Source organism: Tupaia chinensis, unplaced genomic scaffold (assembly GCF_000334495.1).
Source record: "Tupaia chinensis unplaced genomic scaffold, TupChi_1.0 Scaffold000309_1, whole genome shotgun sequence".
NCBI classification, from domain to species: domain Eukaryota; kingdom Metazoa; phylum Chordata; class Mammalia; order Scandentia; family Tupaiidae; genus Tupaia; species Tupaia belangeri.
Window position 1 is genome coordinate 1,325,768 of NW_006159800.1, and position 22,816 is coordinate 1,348,583.

Genomic DNA, 22,816 nt, shown 5'->3' on the forward strand with positions numbered 1-22,816 from the left:
AGTCTGGTATAGTGGGCAATAGCTCCTCATTAATAAGCTAACTGCTTAGGGAGTCACTCCAAAAGAACTTAATGATCATCCACACCATGAATGTTGCAACAATTTTGTAAACAACTAAGGCTGTATGTTAAATGTATTTGTACAAAATAGAGTTATTAGTGTTTTCTACACTATGACATGATGACAGATTAAGAAAGAAGGTGATAGATGGAGTCAAAAGGTGGCATGGTAGTTAAGGTGCTGGACTTTCATACAGCTGACCGTGGTTTGAGTCCCAGACCCTGTGACTTGAAAATCATGCTTGGCACATGTGGGAGCTTGTCCAAGATCCCAGAAGGAGAATGGAGAAGGGATTGCAGTGTGGCCATCATCCCAGTGGGTGATTTCTCAATTTCCCTCTCTCTGCCTCTCTCTGTCTCTCTCTAGTGAGCACAGGTACCCTGTAGCAAAAACCTAAAATAAAAGAAATAATACACTAGAATCATAGAAAATGGGCAAATATGAAGGCAGAAACAAGTATAATTGCATGAGTAACTCAAAATAGAAAGGAACCACATTTGACAACTTGAAAAATAGAGAAGGTTTGGGACCAGCAGTTAGCGTAATGGCTCTGTCACTGGACTCCCACGTAGTCGACCGTGGTTCGAGTCCCAGAACCAGTGGCTTAAACTCATGCCAGGTGCGTGTGCGTGCATGCCCAAGATCCTGAGAGGAGAATGGAGGAGAAGGGATTACGGTGTGGCCATCCCCCCTGGGGGTGATTTCTGGCTTTCTGTCTCTCTGTCTCTCTGTCTGTCTGGTGAGCATACATGCCCTATAGCAAAAACCTCTCTCAAAAAAAAAAAAAGAAAGAAAGAAAGAAGGCCAGATTGGATATAAAAATAAAAATTGAGGGACCAGCACTGAGTGTAATGGCTATGTCGCTGGACTCCCATGTAGTCAACTGCAGTTCGAGTCCCAGACCCAGTGGCTTAAACTCACACTGGGTGCGTGTGTGTGCATGCCCAAGATCCTGAGAGGAGAATGAAGAAGGGACTGCAGCATGGCCATACTCCCTGGGGGTTGATTTCTTGCTTTCTGTCTCTCTGTCTCCCTATGTCTTCCTGGTGAGTGCACATGCCCTACAGAAAAATACTCTCCAAAATAAATAAATAAATAAATAAATAAAAATTGAACTGTGTGTTCTTCACAAGATTATATACAAGGCTTAAAACAAAGGAAAGACCGAAATGAAAGCGTGAGAAAAAATAGATCAGGGAAATACTAAACAAGACAAAACAGTAATAGCTATATTAATAATAGACAAAGTAGATTGAAGCACAAAAGACTTTATTAAACTTAAAAAAGATCACTTACTCATGATAAACTGCTCAGTCCACCATGGTGTAAAAATTTGAATCTTACGAGCACCTAATAAATACTGTATAAACTGAAAATTCATAGAACTTCAAGTATAAAAGAAATCCACTATTATAGGTTTCATTCCTTTTTCAATTGTTAATTTAAGTAAAAATTAAGTAAATTTAAGTAAAAAAAAAGTAAAATTATTCTTAAATAAATTTAAGAAAAACTTGTACATCTGAATTAATTACTTAGCTAATTTACCTCTCATAAGCTTTTATGAAGTAGACATAAATGTTGGTCCTCATATCTCCTACTTACATGTCTTAGATTTTTCTGTATCAGAAATCTTGGTTCTAGGGCATGGTGGTTAAGGTGCTGAAATTCCCAGGCTGACCACTGTTTGAGCCCCGGACCTGGTGACTTGCTTTCTCACTCTCCCTCTCTCTCTGTCATTCTCTCCAAAACTCATGTAAAATAATAATAAAATAATGATCATAATAAATGAATGAATAAATAAATAATATAATTATTTAAAAGAAAACTTGGTTATAGATCTTGTTTATTATGGAACCAAAAGGCTCTAGCTCTGAAAACCTAAACAACCCAATAGATTTTCTCTCTTGATTTAATTATTTTGACAAAGACCACTGGAAAGGTATAGACCAAAACAACAGACCTGTGACTTTGCCCAGGGTTAGCGACCTTATAGTCCTGAACTCGACTTCTGGGGAGAAATTATAACTGAGCCGGAGTTGCTGGTCCATCTGCAGGAAGAGAGAACAAAGTGGCAAATCAGCACAGGCCTGCAGGAAAAGGGCATGATATACTCCCATCTGAAAGTGGCATGAAAACGCTCACAGGGCAGACCCCTATCTGGAATTTTCTCTCAGGAGAGATTAGAAATGTCTCACTAATTATCTGACAATGCACATAAAATATTCCTTTCTTTCTTTGTGAAATAAAGGCTTTTGTACGAGTCTTCTCCCTGGGAAATTCTGTATAGCTGTGGACAGGCATTTATCTTCCCACTGAGATTTTCTCACCAAATTCTTTCTGCAAACAAGCAAACAAATGTAACCTGCTCAGATGTGTTCTGGGCAGGAGTCACATTAAATGGGAAGCAGGCACTCATTTTCCATTCTTCTCCTTCTTCTCTTTTGTTCTTAGGGCCACCACTAACCGCTGTGCCCCATAACTCTGACTGGGTCTAATTCAGTCCTGCAATTTCCCTGAGCAAAAATTGCAGCTAGAAAAATGTTTGACCCTGGGGAAGAGAGGCTGCTGAGCAGTTGCTACGACATGTATAGCAGATAACCTCACTTCACAAGGGTGCCTCATGACCTAGAGGTGAAGGGAGCTAGATCCCATGGCTGATCTCAAAGTTCCAATCCCAGCCCCAGCAGCTAGAAAACACTGCAGGCACTTGTGTGTGTACGCCCAAAATTCCAGCAGGATGGAGAGATAGAGAAAAGGGGATTGTGGCATGTCCATGCCCCATGGGGGTGCTTTTCCCTCTACATCTCTCTCTGTCTGTTTCTCTCTCTCTGGTAAATGCATACCCTCTGGAAAACTTAAAAGAAAAAAAAAAAGCCACCAGTGGGAATGCCTAGAGCTTTATCTCTAGGATGACCCTTTAGCAAACCTCCTTGCTTTACTCTCCATTAATTCCATTTCCACTATTTATTCCCCTCTTCCTCATTCCTAGGCAGCACTTTCCATCCCTCCCACTTTCTTTAGTCCAGTTTGGCCTTGGTTGTTTCTTCCAGGTTTCAGTCTGAGTTAGCCCTGCAAGGACTCATGCTATCTTATAGTCACCTATGAGAAAAGAAAATGAAGGCTAGAATCAGTGACTAGAATTGGTCCTCTTCTCTGTCTGACCTTCCCCTGCACCTGTCTGCTCACAGTGGCCCTACTCAAGGAACCTCCTGGCCTAGCAGTCATTTCCCCCGTGACAGACATTCCCAGCAATGACCTGTGGAACCTGACTACATGCTCTCTATATATGAAATCGCAGTAAATTAACATTTGCTATCTATTAAACACTCGATATGTATGACCCATGATACTATTGTACGAAAATGAAAAAATATGTCATGATTTTTCTGACAATCCAATAATATATATTTAAAAATCGATTCTGGGCAGGTGGTGTGGTGGTTAAGGGTGTTGGATTACCACATGGCCAACCACAGTTTGAGTTCCAGACCTGGTGGTTTGCTTCCTTATTTTGTCCATCTTTCTCTTTCTTTCTCTGGTCAAATTAAAAAGAAATAATAATAACAAATGGAATTAAATAAAATAAATAATGTTTTTTAAAAAATCAATTATGCCCTAGATTGCTATAGAATAGGTATTATTATCCCTTTGTTAAAGACGGAGAGATTCATGTCAGAGAGATCAACAAATTGGCCAAAGCCACACAGCGTCACAAGGGCAGTGTCTCATTGTCATATAACCCACCCACTACCCTTCATGTCTGTCTGACTGTCCATAGTTCTTTAGATATTTATTCAACTTATAGATAAAGCTTGTGTTTTTTTTTTTTAATTTCTGTAGTATTCATTCAATGGGCATTTGCATGACAAATGTGTGTCAAATACTGTTCTAAGTGCTTTCACTTCATGGCTTCGGTAAATCAGGTGTCCTGGTGCCTTTGTCTACCTCTCTCCTTGAACAAGTAGACCCCATATATTGACTCTTTACACCCTCTCTCTTTCCTACTGATCTGGCTGGGCCTCATGAGCATCTCTTGACTGTTCTCTTATGTCATGGAATTGACTTGTGGCCTGGGTTGTTCCAGAGATATGTGCTTCTCTCTCATGTTAACAACCCAAGATCAGAAGCACTAAATAAATATACAAACTCTGGTGACTCCACTAATTGATAACCTGGCTTGTTACCGTAATCTTCAACAGTGTATGTAAAAACCAGAACCCTGTCTTGGAGACAGTCTGTTCAGATCTTAGAGATGAGGTATGTACTCTCTGACCCTAACATATGTAACATGGGCCTGGACTTATGATGGCACAGATCATTCTTCCACTTGGCTGTCACTGGAGCATCCTATCCTCTTTATGTAAATGATAAACTCATGTCTTCCCTTGCTGGGCCTCTAGGTGTATTTTTTGGGATCCATAAACATTACTGACAAGCTCTCTCAGATTTGGGACTCCCCAATTCACTTTGCATTTGAGATACTGCATTCTGATGATCTGTTTTCTTCCTTCTCCCTCTCTCCTCATCCTCACTAACCTGCAAGGTCTTTGAGAGAGCAGTTTGCATCTTACCCATTTAAGTTTTCTGAAAGGTCTTGCCTACAAATTGGCTAACTTTGTTGATTGAGCAACATCTCGTGTTGCTTTTCTGTCTATATGAGGGTTTTGAAGACAGTCTGTCAACACCAGGATGCCTGTGTTGTCCCCATTCCTTTAGGTACAACATAAGTTCTTTTGTACCCTGATCCCATCCATATTTGGGTAGTGCTTGAGATGTCAGATTCAGACCTTTCCCTAAAGGATGTTTCTTTCTGTCCTAATACAGGGCTCTCATCCGCTTGCTTCTACTATCTCTCTGGAATTAACTCTTCCAAAGCGGAGCACTTTGTACTTTGTTGCCCAGGTGCAAAGGGAGCTAAAGTGAACAGGAATTTCCTGCAAATAGAGAGCAGGAGGAGCAGGATTCTTAGAACTGAGGATTGAACTTCCCTCACTCTTCTCCATAGTCGTCTTCTTTTTTTTTTCTTTTAGAGGTTTTTGCTAGAGGGCACATGCACTCACCAGACAGAGAGAGACGGAGAAATAGAAAGTGAGAAATCACCCCCCAGGGGGGATAGCCTTGCTGCAATCCCTTCTCCTCCATTCTCCTCTCGGGATCTTGGGCACGCACGCACACGTGCCCATCGTGAGTTTTAAGCCACCGGGTCCGGGACGCGAATCGCAGTCAACTACATGGGTGTCCAGAGACATAGCCATTACGCTAACTGCTGGTCCCACTCTTCTCCATAGTCTTAATAAAGCCAACTTCAATCTGTAATCCCTTCCTGGAACATCAGTAGACCTATGTTCAAATTCAAACCAAACAGTGGCCCTCTAACAAGGAATCGACCATCAGTTTCTCTTTTCTTCTCTTGAGGCAAAAATAGAAATTCCCCAGCTGAAAATCAGAAATGGCTGAACTAAAAGTAGTCACTTTCTTATTTTTTTAAATATTTTTGCCATAGGGTGTGAGTACTCACCAGAGAGACAGAGAAAGGGAGAGATAGAGAGAGAGAAAGTGAAAAGTCACCTGCAGGGAGGATGATCACTCTGCAATCCCTTCTCCTTCATCCTCCTCTCAAGATTTGAGACACTCAAGCACATGCACACATACTCAGCGTGAGGTCTAAGCTGCCAGGTCCATGATTTGAACCACAGTCAACAATATGGGAGCCCAGTACCTTAACCACTGTGCCACCTGCTGACCCCAGTAAACATACTTTTTCAGGAGCTTGAAATGCAAGATTCACGTACATTTTAATGGTTGAAAATAAGGGTTGAAACTTTAGACTTTGGTTATAGTAATTACCTAACATTGACTATGAATGACGACCTTAAGATTTCTAAAATTCCCACTTCAAGGACAAATAATGTTTTCATTTAAATTTTTAGGATGATTTGCATGATAAAAACTGTTAGCTGTGAGCACATTCACTCCTGGCTTGGCACCTAAAAACCTCAAAACTGCTTACAGACTTCTATTTTCCTTCCCAAATGGACGTGTATTACCTCACAAATCAAGAAAGCCCACAAGCTGATAAGGCACTCTTACATCAATTACAGAACTGATCATGTGCCTAGGACTTACTACCATTAATTATATTCCTACACAGCTTCTGTCTACCAATTGTTTGTGACAGCTGAGTGAATGAACTTGGTTTGAGTCTGGTAACAACGTACTACACATAGAAGAGCTAAATGTTCAAGTTCAGCGGTCATTTCTGTCCTATTGTTTTGCCAAAACTTGTCTGCTCCTTAGCATTTTAACCAGATAACTACTGAAAGAAAGAAGAAAGTAAGTGATACTCAAAATTAAAAAAGATTTTTTAGCAAAGAGTGTTTGTAGAGGAAGTGTTTTCTAAGACTGAAAGGAGAACTAAGGCTTGGGTAATGGCTTCCTCTCCCGGCATAGAGGGATGGAACCTATATGCCAATATTAGGTGTTCAGTCATCTCTCTGAGAAATTAAGCAAGTGCATTGGGTAACAATTAAACTTTTATATGACTCTGTCATCTATGACAAAGGCTAAGCAATCATTAATGTCTTTAGTGGAAGATACATTATTTGATCAGAATTCCTATGACTACTTTATGGTTGGTGTTGTTTTTAATCTTCATTTGGTGAGGAGGTAAGGAGTGAAGCAGCATACTGTTATGGTAGGTAGTTGTCTAGATATGAGTAGGAATCCCACAGACCCCAATAGAAAGATCATCTGACTCATCACCATCAGGTATTGCAGCCAGAATCCCTGACAGATTCCGCCAGTAGATGAAAGATTGTCTGACTTTTACTGCCAAGACATCACTAGGAAATCTGGAGCATATAACTTTCTTCTTCTCTTGAATAAGAATGTGTACACAGATACTCTCCCAGTCATGTGACTGGTGTTGTATGACCTTTAGTCTGGGGGTGCTTGACCAATATGGGCAAAATTGTCCCTGGGAATATGTTCATATTTAGGCATGCATGCACTTCTCCTTACTTGACTTCTTGCCGGGTATAAAGTGTGTAGGCTCATCAAAAGCCCAAACAAACAAACAGCAATAGAGCCAACTACAATGACAGACTTCCCTTCCTAAATATTCATGATGAGACCCTGCAATAGACTCCGTTACACTCTGGGTAGAGTTGCCTTCTGGTAACTTTTCCATGGCCCTCTCCTGAGTATATTAACTAAAGTTTATCCCTTTGTTCCTTTTCTCACACCTGTGGCTTTATTTGTTTTGGTATAGGTCTCTAATCTTAGAGATCTGGGCCCAAGAACCAAGCGTTATATCATATCACTTCCCCTTTAGTAATAATATGTTTTAAACATTTAGGGTGTCTAGACTTGTAGTCCTGCCAATTTCAGCATCTAGCATGCCTGGTCACCTTCTCAAGTTATCAGACTTGTATATGTGTATACATGTAGGCTGGAGCACAGAAAAAAGAATAACTTGTCTAAGATCACACAACATAAGTTATGGAGCATGAATTCACATGTAAGTCTATCTCTTTTTAGGGATGCCTCCCTTACCCTGAGAAACTTAATCTCTGAAAGGAAGGAATTAACTATTTTGGTTTTAATAAATGGCCTTATTTCTAGCTTAGTGCTCTACTGGTATTTGGTTAAACTGGCTTAATTAGTGCACTTATTTAAAGTTCACCTCCATCACCAGGGCATTTTAGAGGCAGCTGAGACTTTAATAACACTAACCAAATTTCAATTCTTAAGTCATCGCCAAGAGTTCTTGCTTCTGGCTGCAGTCCCAGGCCCCAAGGTCTCCTGTCTTGAGAAACAGCAGTGGGGAGAGAAATATCCACTCAGGGTCAGGGGCTGGGGGAAATCTACACTTCAGAACTGTACACCAGCTAGCTTAGTTTGGTCATAGCTCCCTGCCCTCCTTCCTCAGCAGCCTGAGAAGTGCCTGAGACTAATCCACAGAACTCATGGATGGGACTGAAGATGCAGTATCAGCCTGGACTTTTATATTACATTGAGCAGCTTTTTCAAGGGTGGGAAGAGGAAATGGTCTGCATTGGGAGAGGGGTGGGAGCATTAAAGAAGCAAATTGATTGCATTACTGTGTTAAGAAACTGATTTAACTAGACCTGACTCCAGTTGGTCCTGTTCCCTTTGGCATTTTGGAAATAGCACGTTTTCAGCCAATATGTGCTTATCATTGACTAGGATTTGATCAGTGGAAACTCTTTAGATGGAGGAGAGAAGGAAATAGCTCTTATTGCTCTCTTGTTGTTCTATGTGTATCTTCCACTTGTGAAAAAGATGATAGGCAGTATAAAGAGTGAAGAGAAAGGAGTCATGTGTACAAATGTCCCCCAGAATGCTCCCAAACATTCTCAAATAAGGAGTCACTTTCCCCATTCTTTTTATCCTTTGTTTAGCCCCAATCCCAATATGGTCAGGTGGATTTTCCCCATTTATTTCAGGAGTAATACTTTGGGTAAGCCCATTAAGTTCAGATCACTGGGGAATTGTTACTTATGCTACATATTTGATAATTATTCCTGAACTTCTATTCAACTGAGATAATGAATAACCAATCTTTGGTATATGTATTTTCCAGAAGGCATGTGTGCTTACTAGAGAAACACAGAGAAAGAAAGAGAGTGAAAAAGTCAGCCCCATAGGGGATGGTCATACCACAACATGCTGCATACCTTTCTCTTCCATCTTTCTCTTCTTTCTGGATTTGGGGTATGCATACACACTCACCCAGAGTGTTTCTCAAGCCTCTAGGTCCAAGACTAAGACAGTGCAGGTGGCCATGGGGATCCAGATGCCTCAATCTCCATGCCCTTGACTGGCCCATAATAGCGAATCTTGACATCTCCTACATCCCAGACCCTAAAGGCCACCCAAAGCTGTTGGTGTTTTGCCAGTATCATCCCTCCAGTACTTTCCTTTATGACTTCCCACTCTGTTCTAGTTGAGGCTCTCACGATCTCTGACTTGCTGATCTCTGTATTATGTCTCATCTTTCCCAAATGTCTTTTCACTGAGTGATCACAGGTATCCCCAAAAAGTGAAAAATCTGTTCACGGCACTCCCTTGACTAAAATCCAGTGATTTTCCTGCCCCTTTCCCCAAGATCAGTCAATCTTCTCCACAGAGTACCTTAACACCTACAGAAGACACTGATTTATTTCACATGTATTTATTAAGTAGCTATACTGCTTGACAATTGGGGGTTCTATAGTAATGTAAAAATAAATCCCTGTTCCCTTTAGAGGAGGGAGACAGGACAGAATATTTAACAAACAAGTGAACTGTATGTTAGATGGTGGTGCTAAGTGCTGAGAGAAAAACCAATAATGCAGGTAAGGAGAATAGGAGTGTAGGGTTGAAATCAAGGAGTTAGGTTGCTTTGTTAAATAAGATGATCATAGATGGCCTGAGAACTTTTTGAGTCTTGAAGAATTACAAGGACTAAGTGAATAGATATATGGAAACAGAATTCAAGGCAAAGTAAATAGTGAGTCTGGCAGAAAGGCCAGAATATCAGAAGTGGAGTTACAAAAAGGAATTGTAATGGAAGAGGCTAGACAATTCACTTTTGGAAGGGAGGAGGAACATTAGATTACCGAGTTCTGTCTTTTTTTAAAATATTTTTTGGCATAGGGTGCTTGTGCTTGCCAGAGAGTTAGAGAGACAGAGACAGAGAGAAGCAAAGTTAGAAATCACTCCCCAGGGAGGGATGGCCACACAGTTCCTTCTTTTCTAGTCCCGTCTTGAGATTTTGGACATGCATGCACTTGAGCCTGGGGGTGATTTTCAAGCTGCCAGTTCCTGGACTTGAACCAAGTTTGGCCAGATGGGAGTCTAATAATTTAACCACTGTGTCACTTGCTAGTCCCAGATTATGGAGATCTCTTTAAGCCACTGAATGACCTTTGGAGTTTACTCTGCATGATAAGGGAAACCACTGATGCATGTGGCCAGAAGAGTATCACAACCTGACTTCTTTGACTAGAATCATTCAGAATGCTTGTTGAGAGTAGGCAGCGAGGGACAAAAAAAGGAGCCAGAAATATGCCAGTTAAGAGTCAACTGTAGGGGCCAGCAGATAGTATGGCAGTTAAGGCGCTGGACTCCCACATGGCAAACCACAGTTTGAGTCCTGGACCTGGTATGGTAGCTTGCTTTCTCACTTTTCTTTTCTCTCTCTGTCTGTCTCTTGTCAAATTAGAAACAAAAATAATAATAAATAGGAACCAGCAGTTGGTGTAATGGCTATGTGTCTGGACTCCCATGTAGTCAACTGTGGTTTGAGTCCTGGACCCAGTGGCTTAAACCCATGCCCAGTGCATGTGTGTGTGCATGTGCATGTGTGCCCAAGATCCCAAGAGGAGAACAGAGGAGAAGGAATTGTGGTATAGCCATTCCCCTGAGGTGGTGATTTCTCGCTTTCTTTCTCTCTGTCTCTCTCTGTCTTTCTGGCGAGCACACATGCAAAAACTTCTCAAAAAAAAAATAATAAATAAAATTAAATAAAGAATAGTTTTTTTTGAAAAGAGTCTACTGTAAAAAGTAATAATACAAGGAAAGAATAAAGGTTGTGGTTGGGGCAAAGCAGAAGCTGTTGATTAATGTGATGTCATAGGTATGAAGAGACCTCAAAGCAGACACCACAACTTTGTGACTGAGCAACTAGAACCATAGATTTGCCATAATCTGAGAAATGGAAGGTTGTGGGGAAGGTAGTTGGGAAGATGTTTGTGAGAAATGTTTGGTAATTCAGTTTTAAATATTTATTTAAATATCCAAGCTGCCTAATAGACATTCAAACAGATGTGTCAAGTATGCAATTGGATATAAGGCCTGGATTCAGGAAGTGGACTAAAATTAGATAATCATTTGAGAATGATTCATAAGCATATACATAGCACTGTAAAAAGTGAGATAGATGAGGCCAGCAGGTAGCATAGTGGTTAAAGCACTGGACTCCCACCTGGCAGACTGCAGTTCAAGTTCACATCAAGAGGCTTGAAAACCATGCCAGAATCATGTGCATGCATGCCTAAAATACCAAGAGGAAAATGGAGAAGTGATTTACAGTGTGACCATCTCCCTTGGGGGTGACTTTTACTTTTTCTTTTTTTTTGAGAGGTTTTCGCTACAAGGCGCGTGCGCTCGCCAGACAGACAGAGAGAGACAGAGAGACAGAAAGGGAGAAATCACCCCCCGGGGGGATTATCACGCTGCAATCCCTTCTCCTCCATTCTCCTCTCGGGATCTTGGGCACGCACACACACATGCTCAGTGTGAGTTTTAAGCCACCGAGTCCGGGACACGAACCACGGTTGACTACGTGGGAGTCCAGTGACATAGCCAGTACGCTAACTGCTGGTTCCCAGGGGTGACTTTTTACTTTCCCTCCCTCTGTTTCTCTCCAGCTAGCATATGCGACCTATGGTGAAAAGTGAAAAATAAATAAAGGTGACACTGAATAACCAGAGCCATGGAATGAATGTGGATGTGAACTTCTGGATATGGAGTCCTGGACTGCTATAGCTGAAGTTTGAAGAGATGTTTGGAGTGGAGCCAAGAAGGAAAATAAGAATGAACTAACAGAAACAGAAGGATCAACCAGCAAGAGTGGTATCCTTCAACCTAAGAGTCAAATCAAGTCTCAAGAGCAGAAAGCAACCCACTGCTACTAAGAGGGCAAGAAAGCATAAGATTGAGACCAGGCCATTGGATTTTGCAGGACCAAGCCATTGCTGTCGAAAAGTACAATTTTGCTTCAACAAAGAGACAGAATCTTGTTGCTGTTTTTAAGGGAAAAAATGGAAATTTGGAAATCAAGCATATAAATAATAGTTCCAAAAATTGGGGTAATGAAATGAATGAGAATGGGACAGTGCATATTAAGGGTCTTCAAGAAACTCATGGACTATGGGTATTATGAAAAACTGCATGGATTTCAAGTTTTTGCACCATGAAAAATTTATATTTTGATTCCATTTTTTCCCCAAGAATTTATTGAAACTCCCTTATAGAGTAAATCAGATAGAAGTTTTTTGTCTTAACCCAGAGAGGGGTGTGTGTGTGTGTGTGTGTGTGTGTGTGTGTGTGTGTTTTCTTCTAATGCATGCAATGTTTGCTTGTTTTATTCTTTGGAGAATCACCCAGTAGAACTGGAAAAAACGGTGAAAAGTCAAGGAGAGAGGAAACATCTGGAATGATGTTCTCAAGTAGAGTATGAGATCTGACCAACAGATCTGACACATTATACCAGGAACCATCAGCTATTCATACTCAGCGCCAGGAGGGAGATTGCGAGCACACAGGTGAATATAGTTGGGACTATGCTGCTGAGTGTGTACATGTATTCTTTTCCTAATTCTACATTTTTCACAAGAAAGAGGAAAGCAGTATCGCCCACTAAAAGTGAAGGTTGGGTTGCAGCTGTTGGCAGTGTAAGGAAGAAGGAAAAAATTTAAAATGGTCATCTAAGAGAACAAATGGATGGGTTAAAACTGGGCAGATTAGAGAGCTCACTTTAAGTCATAATTTTAAAGGGGCTGACCTGCCATTACCTGATGCTTGTCTTCTGTATGCAGAGCACTGTGGTTTCAGCTTGTCTGTGCTCACATGGACCCACTTTCTGAGCACTCTCCTTTCCCTTCAGCATTTAGGGAAGAAAGCCTCTTCTACTCATCTTGAAGACTCAGTTTACTCCTAATATTCTGCAGGAAGTAAGGACTGTTGTCATTCTTCCACTGCTCTTATCTTACTCTATTGTGATTTCCTCTTTACCTATGTGTGTTAGTAAACTGTCACCTAGTTCAGGGGTCATCAAACTTGAGCACAACTTAGAGTCACCTGCTGCCCCTCTCGAGAAGGTCATGAATAAGCAGATCTGGTTTCATGTCCAGACCTCTCTCTCTTTCTCTCTCTCTCTCATTTCCAGAGAGCATTCACCAGAGAGAAAAAGACAGATGGAGAAGAAGAAAGCACCCCCCCATGGGGTGTAGTCATGCTGCAATCCCTTCCCCTCATTTTTTTCATCCCGCTGGGATGTTGGGCATGCATATGTACTCAGTGTACTTTTCAAGCCATCAGATCAGGATTTCAACTGTGATCAGTCATGTGGGATATGACATCTTTAACCACTAGGCCATGAGGCTGGCCCGAGAATTTGCATTTCTAACAAAGTCCTAGGTGATATAAATGCTAAAGGAAAAAGTGATGGCAATGCTGAAGAAAGCACAGCTCGAGAATCACTTTTCTAGTTTATCCAAGTGTGATTAAGATCCACACACACCTAGCACTTTTCTCTACACCGACGTCGGGCAGAAACTCAGAAGTATGAATGAGAAGCCAATGGTTATTGGCTGAGTGGAAGAAGGAAAGTAAGGTACCTGAATGGTTAGCTCTCTCCCCTCACGGGTAATCTTCAGGTGGTGCATCCTCCTGTTGGCAAAGTTCTCTACATCAATGGTGAATACATGGATTTCTTCCTTGCTTAGCTGATAGCGAACTTGCAAGCTTCCTTGAAAGAAAAATATTAGAAGTTATAAGTAAAAATAATACCCACAAAACTCAAAGATGTGATCAGATTGTCTTTTAGTAATCATTGCTATTTTCTGGGGTCTTATGTCTCCATTTTTTCATTATTCAAATCTTTATATTATACTATTTATGTTCATCAGCAGAGTCTACATAGAAAATTCCAAGTATAGCTGCAAAAGTAAAGTGTGTGTGTGTGTGTGTGTGTGTCTGTGTGTGTGTGTGTATGTCTTTGAGACTCAAACCACAAAGTTGACCACAATGTGTATGGTGTTAACAGAAATAAAACTGCCATTTTTCAAAACCAAATACTTAATTTGTAATTAGATGGTGAAACTTTAATAATATAGAGAGAAGACTTTCCCTACTCTCTTCAGTTCCTGTCACTTCCTATAACTCTCTTCCTACATGTCTTCCTCCTTTCTGCTCTAAGGAAGAGAAAGAACTCTGTCCTGTCATCACCATCCACCAATGTATAAGGCTCCTGCTTGTAGTGTGGTATGGATAGAACACAGTGACTCACTTCAGCTCTTTATGTCCCATTGGAACATTCAAGTTTTGCTAAGATTGTGTTTTTCTCCTAGCTGTTGAATTGTCTACTGCAGATAAAGAAACCAATTTACTGAGTCTCAATAAGCACTTCTTATGAATGGAACAGAGCTGAAAAGACAGTATGAAAGGCCCAAGAGAAGTATCAAGGATAAACATGTACCAAATATACATGCATATGTGTGTATATGTGTGTGTATGAGGGATGGAATATTAGGTCATGATGCAAAGTGGTTGTTCTAAAACATATCATAATTTTTTAAAATTTGAAAGCCATTCTAAACGAGAAAATTGCCACAGGGAACATTTATTGAGAGGTCCTTTCTCTCAGGTAATGCTCTCCCCTAAGAGTGTTGGGCCAGTAACCAAGTACACGTTGCTTCCTTCCCACTCTGGGGATCATTTGGTCAGGTGCTGGAGCCCACCAAATGGCAAGAACTCTTTCCTTGGAAAACTACGAGAGCACATAATAATTGGAATTCTGAGATGTGTCATAAGCTGATGGTCTTTAGGAAGAAAGAAACATTCACTCAATTCTGAGCCAAGAAACGTGAAGATGACACTGTCCCATTCTCTCAAAGTTTCTCATGCTCCAAGAAATTTCTCTGACCTTCCTCAGTCCATTTGTCTTTCCCAGCCTGCCAGTCCCAGGAAGATAAGAGGCTCGTGAGTAACTGGCTTGTTCATGACTGATCCTCTCCATCAACATCCAAGTATTCAAGTACTTTCTTTTTTAGGAGACTAGTAATTTAAAAAAATTGTTACTCACGGAATTTTTGAATACCTGAAGGTGAAATAATATTATAAAATAACCTCTAAAATAGAATAGGAAAAAAATGGGGACTAGATGGTGGCATGGTAACTAAGGCAACTGAATCCCAGATGGTCAACTGTGTGGTTTGAGTCTCAAACTTGACTTTGAAAAACATCTCGAGTGTGTGGGCATGTCTATCCAAAATCCTGAGAAGAGAATAGAATAAAAGGGATTGCAACACAGCCATCCCCTCTGGAAGGCATTTTTTCACATTCTTTCTATTTTTCTCTCTCTCTCTCTGGCAAGTATACTGTCCTATAGTAAAACTTTTTTTTGAATAACACTAATAAAAAATTAAAAATGATAATTTGGGTTGATGAAGTTATAAACGAATGCTGTCAGTTGATAGCAGATGCTCCTTACAACTAACCCTGTTTTTTTTGTTGTTGTTGTTGTTGGTTTGTTTGTTTTGTCTTGTTTTGCTTTGTTTCATTTTCTCTTTTCTCTGAACATTGCAGATTTCCAAACATTGCTATTTGTGTTAATTTAGCACTCAAAAAGTAATTATTGCTCTCTTGCAGCAGTGTATTTAGTGCAGAGTGTAGTTAAGAGTGGGGGGTCATAAATATGCAGCCTCAGATCCTACCTGCCCGTGGTAGGGAAGGTCATCTTATGAACTAGTTGGCTACTGGAAAGCAAGCTCTTTTAAGAAAGCAGGGGAGTGGGGCCACCAAATGATGTAGTGGTTATGGCATTGGACTCCTACATGGCCGACCATGGTTTAAGTCCTAGACCTGGCAACTTGAAAAATCACATCAGGGACCAGCAGATGGCACAATGGCTACATCATTGGACTCCCACTATGATTCGAGTCGTGGCCACCGTGGCTTTAGCTCATGTCCGGTGCTTTCGTGTACATGCCCAAGATTCCGAGAGGAGAATAGAGGAGAAGGGATTGCAGCATGGCCATCCTGTTGGAGGGTAATTTCTCACTTTCTGTCTCTGTCTCTCTCTGTCTTTCTGGTGAGTGCACGTGCCCTGTAGCAAACCCCCCCCCCAAAAAAAAAAGAAAGAAAAGAGAAAGAAAAGAAAAAGAAAATTACATCAGTTATGTGAGTCCAAAATCCCATAAAGAGAATAGAGGAGAAAGGATTGCTTAGTGGCCATCTCTCTTTTCTCACTTTCTTTCTCACTATCTCTGTCTCTCTCCCTGTGAGCACATGTCCCCTATGACAAAAACCTTAAAAAAAAAAAGAATCTGGGGGGTTTAATATTTAACCGAACCCAACAAAGTAAATCAGTGAGTGACAATGATGAGCCATGCATAGTAATACATGGGCCATACTTGTTAAAGCTGTTTGGATTCTTACCACCCCATTGTTTGGTTAATTCATATTCACAAACAGATCATTTACATATTTTCTATTTTAGACATCACTTCCATAAACTATATTTTTTCTTTTCAGTTTTCTAGAAGATGTATGTGCTTGCTTGGGAGAGAGAGTGAGAGAGAAAGAGAGAAAGAGAGGTGAGGGAAAAGGCAACCCTCGGAGAGTGGCTATACCATAATCCCTTCTCACTCCAAGAGATTTTTCATTTTCCTCTCAAGAGTTTGGACATGCACACACATACACTCAGTAGTTTTCAAGCTACTGGATCTGATATTTAAACTGTGTGGTTGGCAATGTAAGATCCGGCCACCTTAAATTCCATGCCACCTGCTGACCCCCATTTTATACATTTTTATTAACACCTTCCTCACAACTGTCCCATTTCAGTGTAAGTTCCCAATGATTTCAACAGAGACTGTTAAGATACCCAAACACCCCAGTTTATGACAAAACACCTCGGCTAATTCCTTAGATCTGTGCAAATATTTCTCTAACCTTCTTTGGGGTCTTAATGCAATCAATGCCTCTCAAAGTGAGATATAGTGAAATCTCAACTCATTTTCATATGCCTCCTAGAAGGAGAAAACTCAACACACAACTTTCCAAACTAGGGCTGACACTGTGAAAGGCTGACTTCCAGTCCTTGAGGAAGCATCGGGATTATATGAAGAAGGGACTGGGTCCAGGCTGGAGGCTCATTAATTGCCCTCTCCAGAATCAGCTACTTGGAGAGGAAGCTCAGAGGCATTTCCACCTGCCCAGCTCTGCACTCCAGCGATGCAGCAGGCCTCAGCCTCTCATGAGGTGTTGCTACTTCTGCTTATAGCTACAGGACTGGGGTGCCCAGAGCTATTATTCCCCTGCCCTCAGGCCCTCCCCTGACTTGCATGTTTGCTTCCTCTGTGAACTTTCATTTCCTCCCTCAAGTTTCTTATCCCTATTCCTTTCCATAAAGCTCCACACAACAGTAAGGATTACAAGTCTGTAGTCACATAGACAGTGCACTCACAGAGGGGAGGTCTGTCTAGAAATCTAGTAAACCAAAAAGGCGACCAACCTGCCCAGGAAAGTGCTATGATTTCTCTAACACACTATAATGCATTTCTCACCCATTTAGTCTCAATTATTTTCTCTGGTAATATATAAAGAACTTCAAATAGTTTGGTTGAAAAAATGGAATTAAAGTATGCTTTAGTGTGAAAAGGTTTTGAAATTTATGTTTTTTCCAAAATGTGCATTTTTTATGAAGACCCCTCACTAGACAGACAGAAAGTAAGAAATCACTTTCCCAGGGTGAACGACCATGTCACAATCCCTTCATCCTCCTCTTGGGATTGTGGGCATTCAGACACACCTATCTGGAGTGAGTTTCAAGCCTCTGGTCTGTGACTCAAATCATGGTCAGCCATGTGAGAATCCAGCACCTTAACCATATGCCCCCTGCTGGCCCTGTCCCCTCATATCTTAACACTACTACGTTTTAAAAGGCACAGATCAGTCTGCGTGTGCAAATCCATAGGGATGGATGTTCTCAAGGAGAACATTAATAATAAAACTAGGAGCCAGTAGGTGGCATAGTGGTTAAGGCACTGGACTCCCACATGATCAACCACAGTTCAAGTCATGGAATTGGCAGCTTGATAATCATCGTGGGTGCATGTGTGTGCCTGCCCAAAATCCCAGGAGAAGGCATTGTGGCACAGCCATCACCCCTTGTGGGTGATTTTTCACTTTCCCTCTCACTGTCTCTGTCTGGCAAAAATCTTAATATATATGTGTGAGTGTAAGTGTGTGTGTGTGTTTGTATAAAAATAAAATTAATAATGAGCCTGATAACCTCTTTTCTTTTTTTTAAATAATTATTTTATTTAGCATTATTTATTTACTTATTTTAATTTGACCAGAGAGGAATTTAGTAATCTAGTGAGAGAGAGAGAGAGAAATAGAGAGAGAGAGAGAGAGAGAAAGTGAGAAAGCAAACTGCCAGGTTCGGGATTCAAACCGCAGTCTGCCATGTGGGAGTCCAGCACCTTTAATGACCATGCCACCTGCCGGCCCCATGACCTCTTTTCCAAATATATTTTCTAAAATATACATTTTATAATGAAATATTCACTTGTCACCGGTAAGTACCTGTTCTATAAATATTGGAGCACCCATGTTATAACTTTTTGCTTTTTAAAAAATATCTTTAGGGACCAGCAGATGGCATAATGGTTACATCACTTGATCTGACATAGTAAACCACAGTTCAAGTCCCAGATTGGAGGCATAAAACTCATGCTGGACCTGGGTGCATGCATGCCCAAGATCTTGAGAGAAGAATGGGGGGGAAGTGATTGCAGCATGGACATCACCCGGGGGGGTGATTTCTTGCTTTCTGTCTCCTTCTGTCTTTCTGGCCAGCACACATGCCCTATAGCAAAAATCTCTCTTAAAAAAAATCTATCTGTCTATCTCTATATATCTATAGATAAATATATCTCTCTTTCTTTCTCTCTCTCCCTCCCTCTCTCTCTATATATATATATCTGAGTGTGTGTGTGTGTGTGTGTGTGTGTGTGTGTGTGTGTGTATAGATAGGTATATCGATAGACATATATATCTATATGTGTATAGATATGGCTATCTATATATCTATATATCAGTCTATCTATAGATATATCTATATAGACCTATAGTTTTATCTGTCTAAATAGATATCCATTTATGTGTATATATTGATAAATAGATATCTATGTAGAGATACAGATCGATATCTATATCAATATAGATACATATTTTTTCAGGCAAAATTACTGGCATTATTTTTAGAAATAATACAACAGATATTATCAATGTCACTTTTTTTTAAAGTAGAAATTCTTTATATATTGTTTTTAAAATACGTAAACACAATGATAAGGAATCTTCTTCAAAGAGGAAGGCACCATATCCTGATACACTTCCTTGTCAATTTCTGGGCAAAACCACACCTCTTGGTTAGGCATACATATTTCCCATTAAATTTCTTCCCAGTCAGTCTTCAGAATTCAGTATAAGGTTACTTCATCCTCCCTGGGTTCTCTGAGGAGCCCTCCTGTGCTCCCACAGACCTTGTGATCCTGATGCAACATGCACTGTACTGTGCTTTCCATTTGCTGGTTCATCCTCCTCACTAATCTGCAGAATTCTTAGGTTCCAGGACACATCTTATGCATCTTTGGATTCTCAGTGACTTCCCTATGGTAAGTACACAGTAAATTCAGAAGGAAGGAAGGAAAAAAAGCAGAACAGAGGACAGAAAGCAGGGAAGATCAATATAATTCAGTGGAACTTAAGAATTGTTTTACATCCAGGAACCAGAAGTTAGCGTAATTGCTCTGTCACTAGACTCCCATGTGGTTGAGTGCAATTCAAGTCCCAGACCCGGTGGCTTAAACTCATGCTGGGCACATGTGCGTGCGTGCCCAAGATCCGGAGAGGAGAATGGAGGAGAAGGAATTGCTGTGTGGCCATCCCCCCTGGAGGGTGATTCCCCACTTTCTGTCTCTCTGTCTCTCTGTCTTTCGGGCGAGCATATGTGCCCTATAGCAAAAATCTCTCCCCCCAGAAAAGAATTGTTTTACATCTAAAGTGGTAACTTCTCTGGAATAGTATACTTCTAGGTGGTGCTGATTTTCAGTAAGTCCAGAGGTCAATTGTTCTTAGAAGCTGTTTCACTTGTTGTTTATTGACCTGGTATTCTGTGTACACCTATCTGGAAAATCCCAAGGTTGCCTTGCCAAAGGATCTTGATAATTCCTCCTGGCCCCATCTGAACCAGAGTAGTACTGGCTCTATTTTAGCCCCCATCCTACCAGCATCTGATGCTATGATGTCTCAGGAACGTCATTCAGATTTGGGCTACCACCAACTGGGTTGAATCTTCTGCTTCTTATCAGTGTTAAAGGTTTTATCTCTTTTCCATGTATCCGGATATATCTTACACACCTAGTCCAGTGGCATTCAAATTTGTTTCAAATTGGAATGTTTTATTAACATGAGGTCTACAGTGAAAGCTAGTACAAGAACAAAAAAGCATGGAGTTTTTTTAGTTGAACTGGTCATAGGGAGCCAGAGAGAGCCTCCTACACCATTGTCCCCTTCCCTATCACCTCATCCGAAAGCATCTTTTAGTTAACAGAATTCCTTGATCTTCCAGAAGCACAGTGGATAACAATTACCCCTTCAAAGAAATAGCTTAGTTTACTGGGATTTGCTCTAACATCTTCCCTGTGCAAAGTCTTCTTGTATAACTCATCTGAGTCTCATGAGTCAATGTCCAGATGACAGCCTCTCCTTGCAGGCTTACCCCTGGGGACCCCACATTCCAAGTGTATAGAGGTCAGATCTGACAGGCTTATCTTAAGTTGATCAATATTCAACTTCCTATGCATGCCTAAGTAGATGTAATTGCTTCAGATTAGAAAGAAACCATTCTCACCTTGTGAGAGATCAGACTAATTTTTAAAATTACACTAATATTCAACAATGGCTAGCCAAGGACCTTGTTTCAAAATGTTTTATTATTTATTTATTTATTTATTTATTTATTTATTTATTTATTTTGATGGAGGGCATATGCACTCACCAGAGACAGAGGGAGAGACAAAGGAAGAGCACACTACCCAGTGGGGCATGGTCTCATCTATTTCTTCATTCTGTTGGGATCTAGGATAAGTGCATATACATGCTAAGCATGTTTTTCAAGCCACTGGAGCTGGAATTAGAACCATATAATTGACAATATGGAATCTGACTCCTTTAACCACTAGGCCATGGGGCTGTTCCCACAGTGCATACTTTTAATACAAAGCTCAATTTATCATGACTTTTGTTCTTCTCCTTCTTTTGAATTTAAGCTCCCCTAGGAGGAATAGTTGCTATTCATCTTTGCATCTACAGAGAATAGCATAGGGCCTGTTATCTTAAATCTCCAAAACACATTTGTTGAATAAAATAGACACTCTGAAGAATGTTATCACTGCTTCACCAAAATTATAAACTAACATTTGTTCAGTACCTGCTGTGTGAAAGGTACTAAATAAATTGTCATAACACCATAGCTGTGTCATTAAGGAGTTTATAATCAAGTTTAAGGGAACAAGAGCAACAGTCATGCTTGCCGTATCTACCATGTATCAAGCACTTAGACTGGTGGTAAAGATTATTTTTAATCAAGTACTCAGATTAGAAAATGGAAATTCAAAGAAGTAAAAAAGTTGCACAAGGTGTCAGATGATGATGTAGTGGTAATGTAACTGGACTCATGTGGGAATGTCCCTGGTTCATGCCCTGGAGCCAACAGTACATGCCAGGTGCACACATGTGTCCACAACCAACGCTGGCTGAACCTAGGGGTAGATCAACTGTTTGAGGTAGTGTTTTACCCCTTAAAGAAGAGATAAATAAACTTTATTTTTAAAGGTTCACATGTGAAAATATAACAATATTCCTACCTTAGAGAGAGGAACTTGAAAGTGTAGAGTATGTCCTCTCTCTACTACACTATGCCTAATGCATGTGGTACCACCGAAAAATATGGATGGAGCAGACAAATAGAGAAATGGATGGATGGGCAGAGGGAAACAAAGATGGTTAGATAATCAGTATGAAGTACATGTGCTATAAATTCAAAACCAATAAATAATTATGAGGGTTGAGGCAATTCGTTTTTCAGAGAAAGGGGTATATCGGAGAAATGTAGAATTGAAGATACACTATGCAGCTGTAGAGACATAATCCGAGCAATGCCTGAAGCAGTAGAATGGTAGACCAGTAGAGCTGCTGAGAACCTTAACAAGTATCTAAGCAACCAGTCTCCTCATTTTAAAAAATGGGGAAACTATTACTTTGAATGGGAACTTGGAAGAATGATAAATAGAGGAGCCACACTGGAAAGGTTTATTCTAGAATGCCAATCAGTTTGAACTTGGTCCTGCCAAGAAGCTTTCAACATATATGTGGCTGAATTGATCTACCTAAAGTGGCATTTTAAGAACATTAGGTGGATGGACAGTGAGATGAGGGAGTGAATCATGGCAGAAGAAAAAAAAATAAAAGAAGCAAAGCCATTTAACAAACACAAAAATGGAAAATAATCTGGTGATGATATGTATATGGTAACATCTTTTCTCTTGAGAGATTTTTGCTATAGGGTGTACACTTGCCCAAGAGACAGAGAGATAGAGAGACAGAAAGCAAGAAATCACCCCCCAGAAACTGGCCAGGCAACAAACCCTTCTCCTCCATTGTCCTCTCAGGATTTGAGGCACACATGTACACCTGCCTGGTGTGAGTTTCAATCTGCTGAGTCCAGGACTCAAACATTATAACATTATAACTTCCAAGTAGTTGGCCACATGAGAGTCCAGTGCCTTAACCACTACACCACCTGCTGGACCTATGTGATAATATCTTTGACTGGACTAATAAACAATGTATTAATGATGAGAAAATCCATTTTGTATGCTATAAAGGTGTACAG

At 40.5% G+C, this 22,816-nt stretch overlaps 1 protein-coding gene across 1 annotated transcript in view; it reads right to left on the reverse strand.

Annotated features, from left to right (window-relative positions):
* Positions 1 to 22,816, reverse strand: part of CNTNAP5 (contactin associated protein family member 5) — a 561,684-nt gene that overhangs the window by 65,437 nt on the left and 473,431 nt on the right. The window contains exons 17-18 of the mRNA XM_027772830.1: positions 13,467 to 13,597; positions 2,021 to 2,108 (exon numbers count right to left, since the gene is read on the reverse strand). Coding sequence (XP_027628631.1) covers positions 2,021 to 2,108; positions 13,467 to 13,597 — 219 coding nt within the window. The remainder of the gene's footprint in view (positions 1 to 2,020; positions 2,109 to 13,466; positions 13,598 to 22,816) is intronic.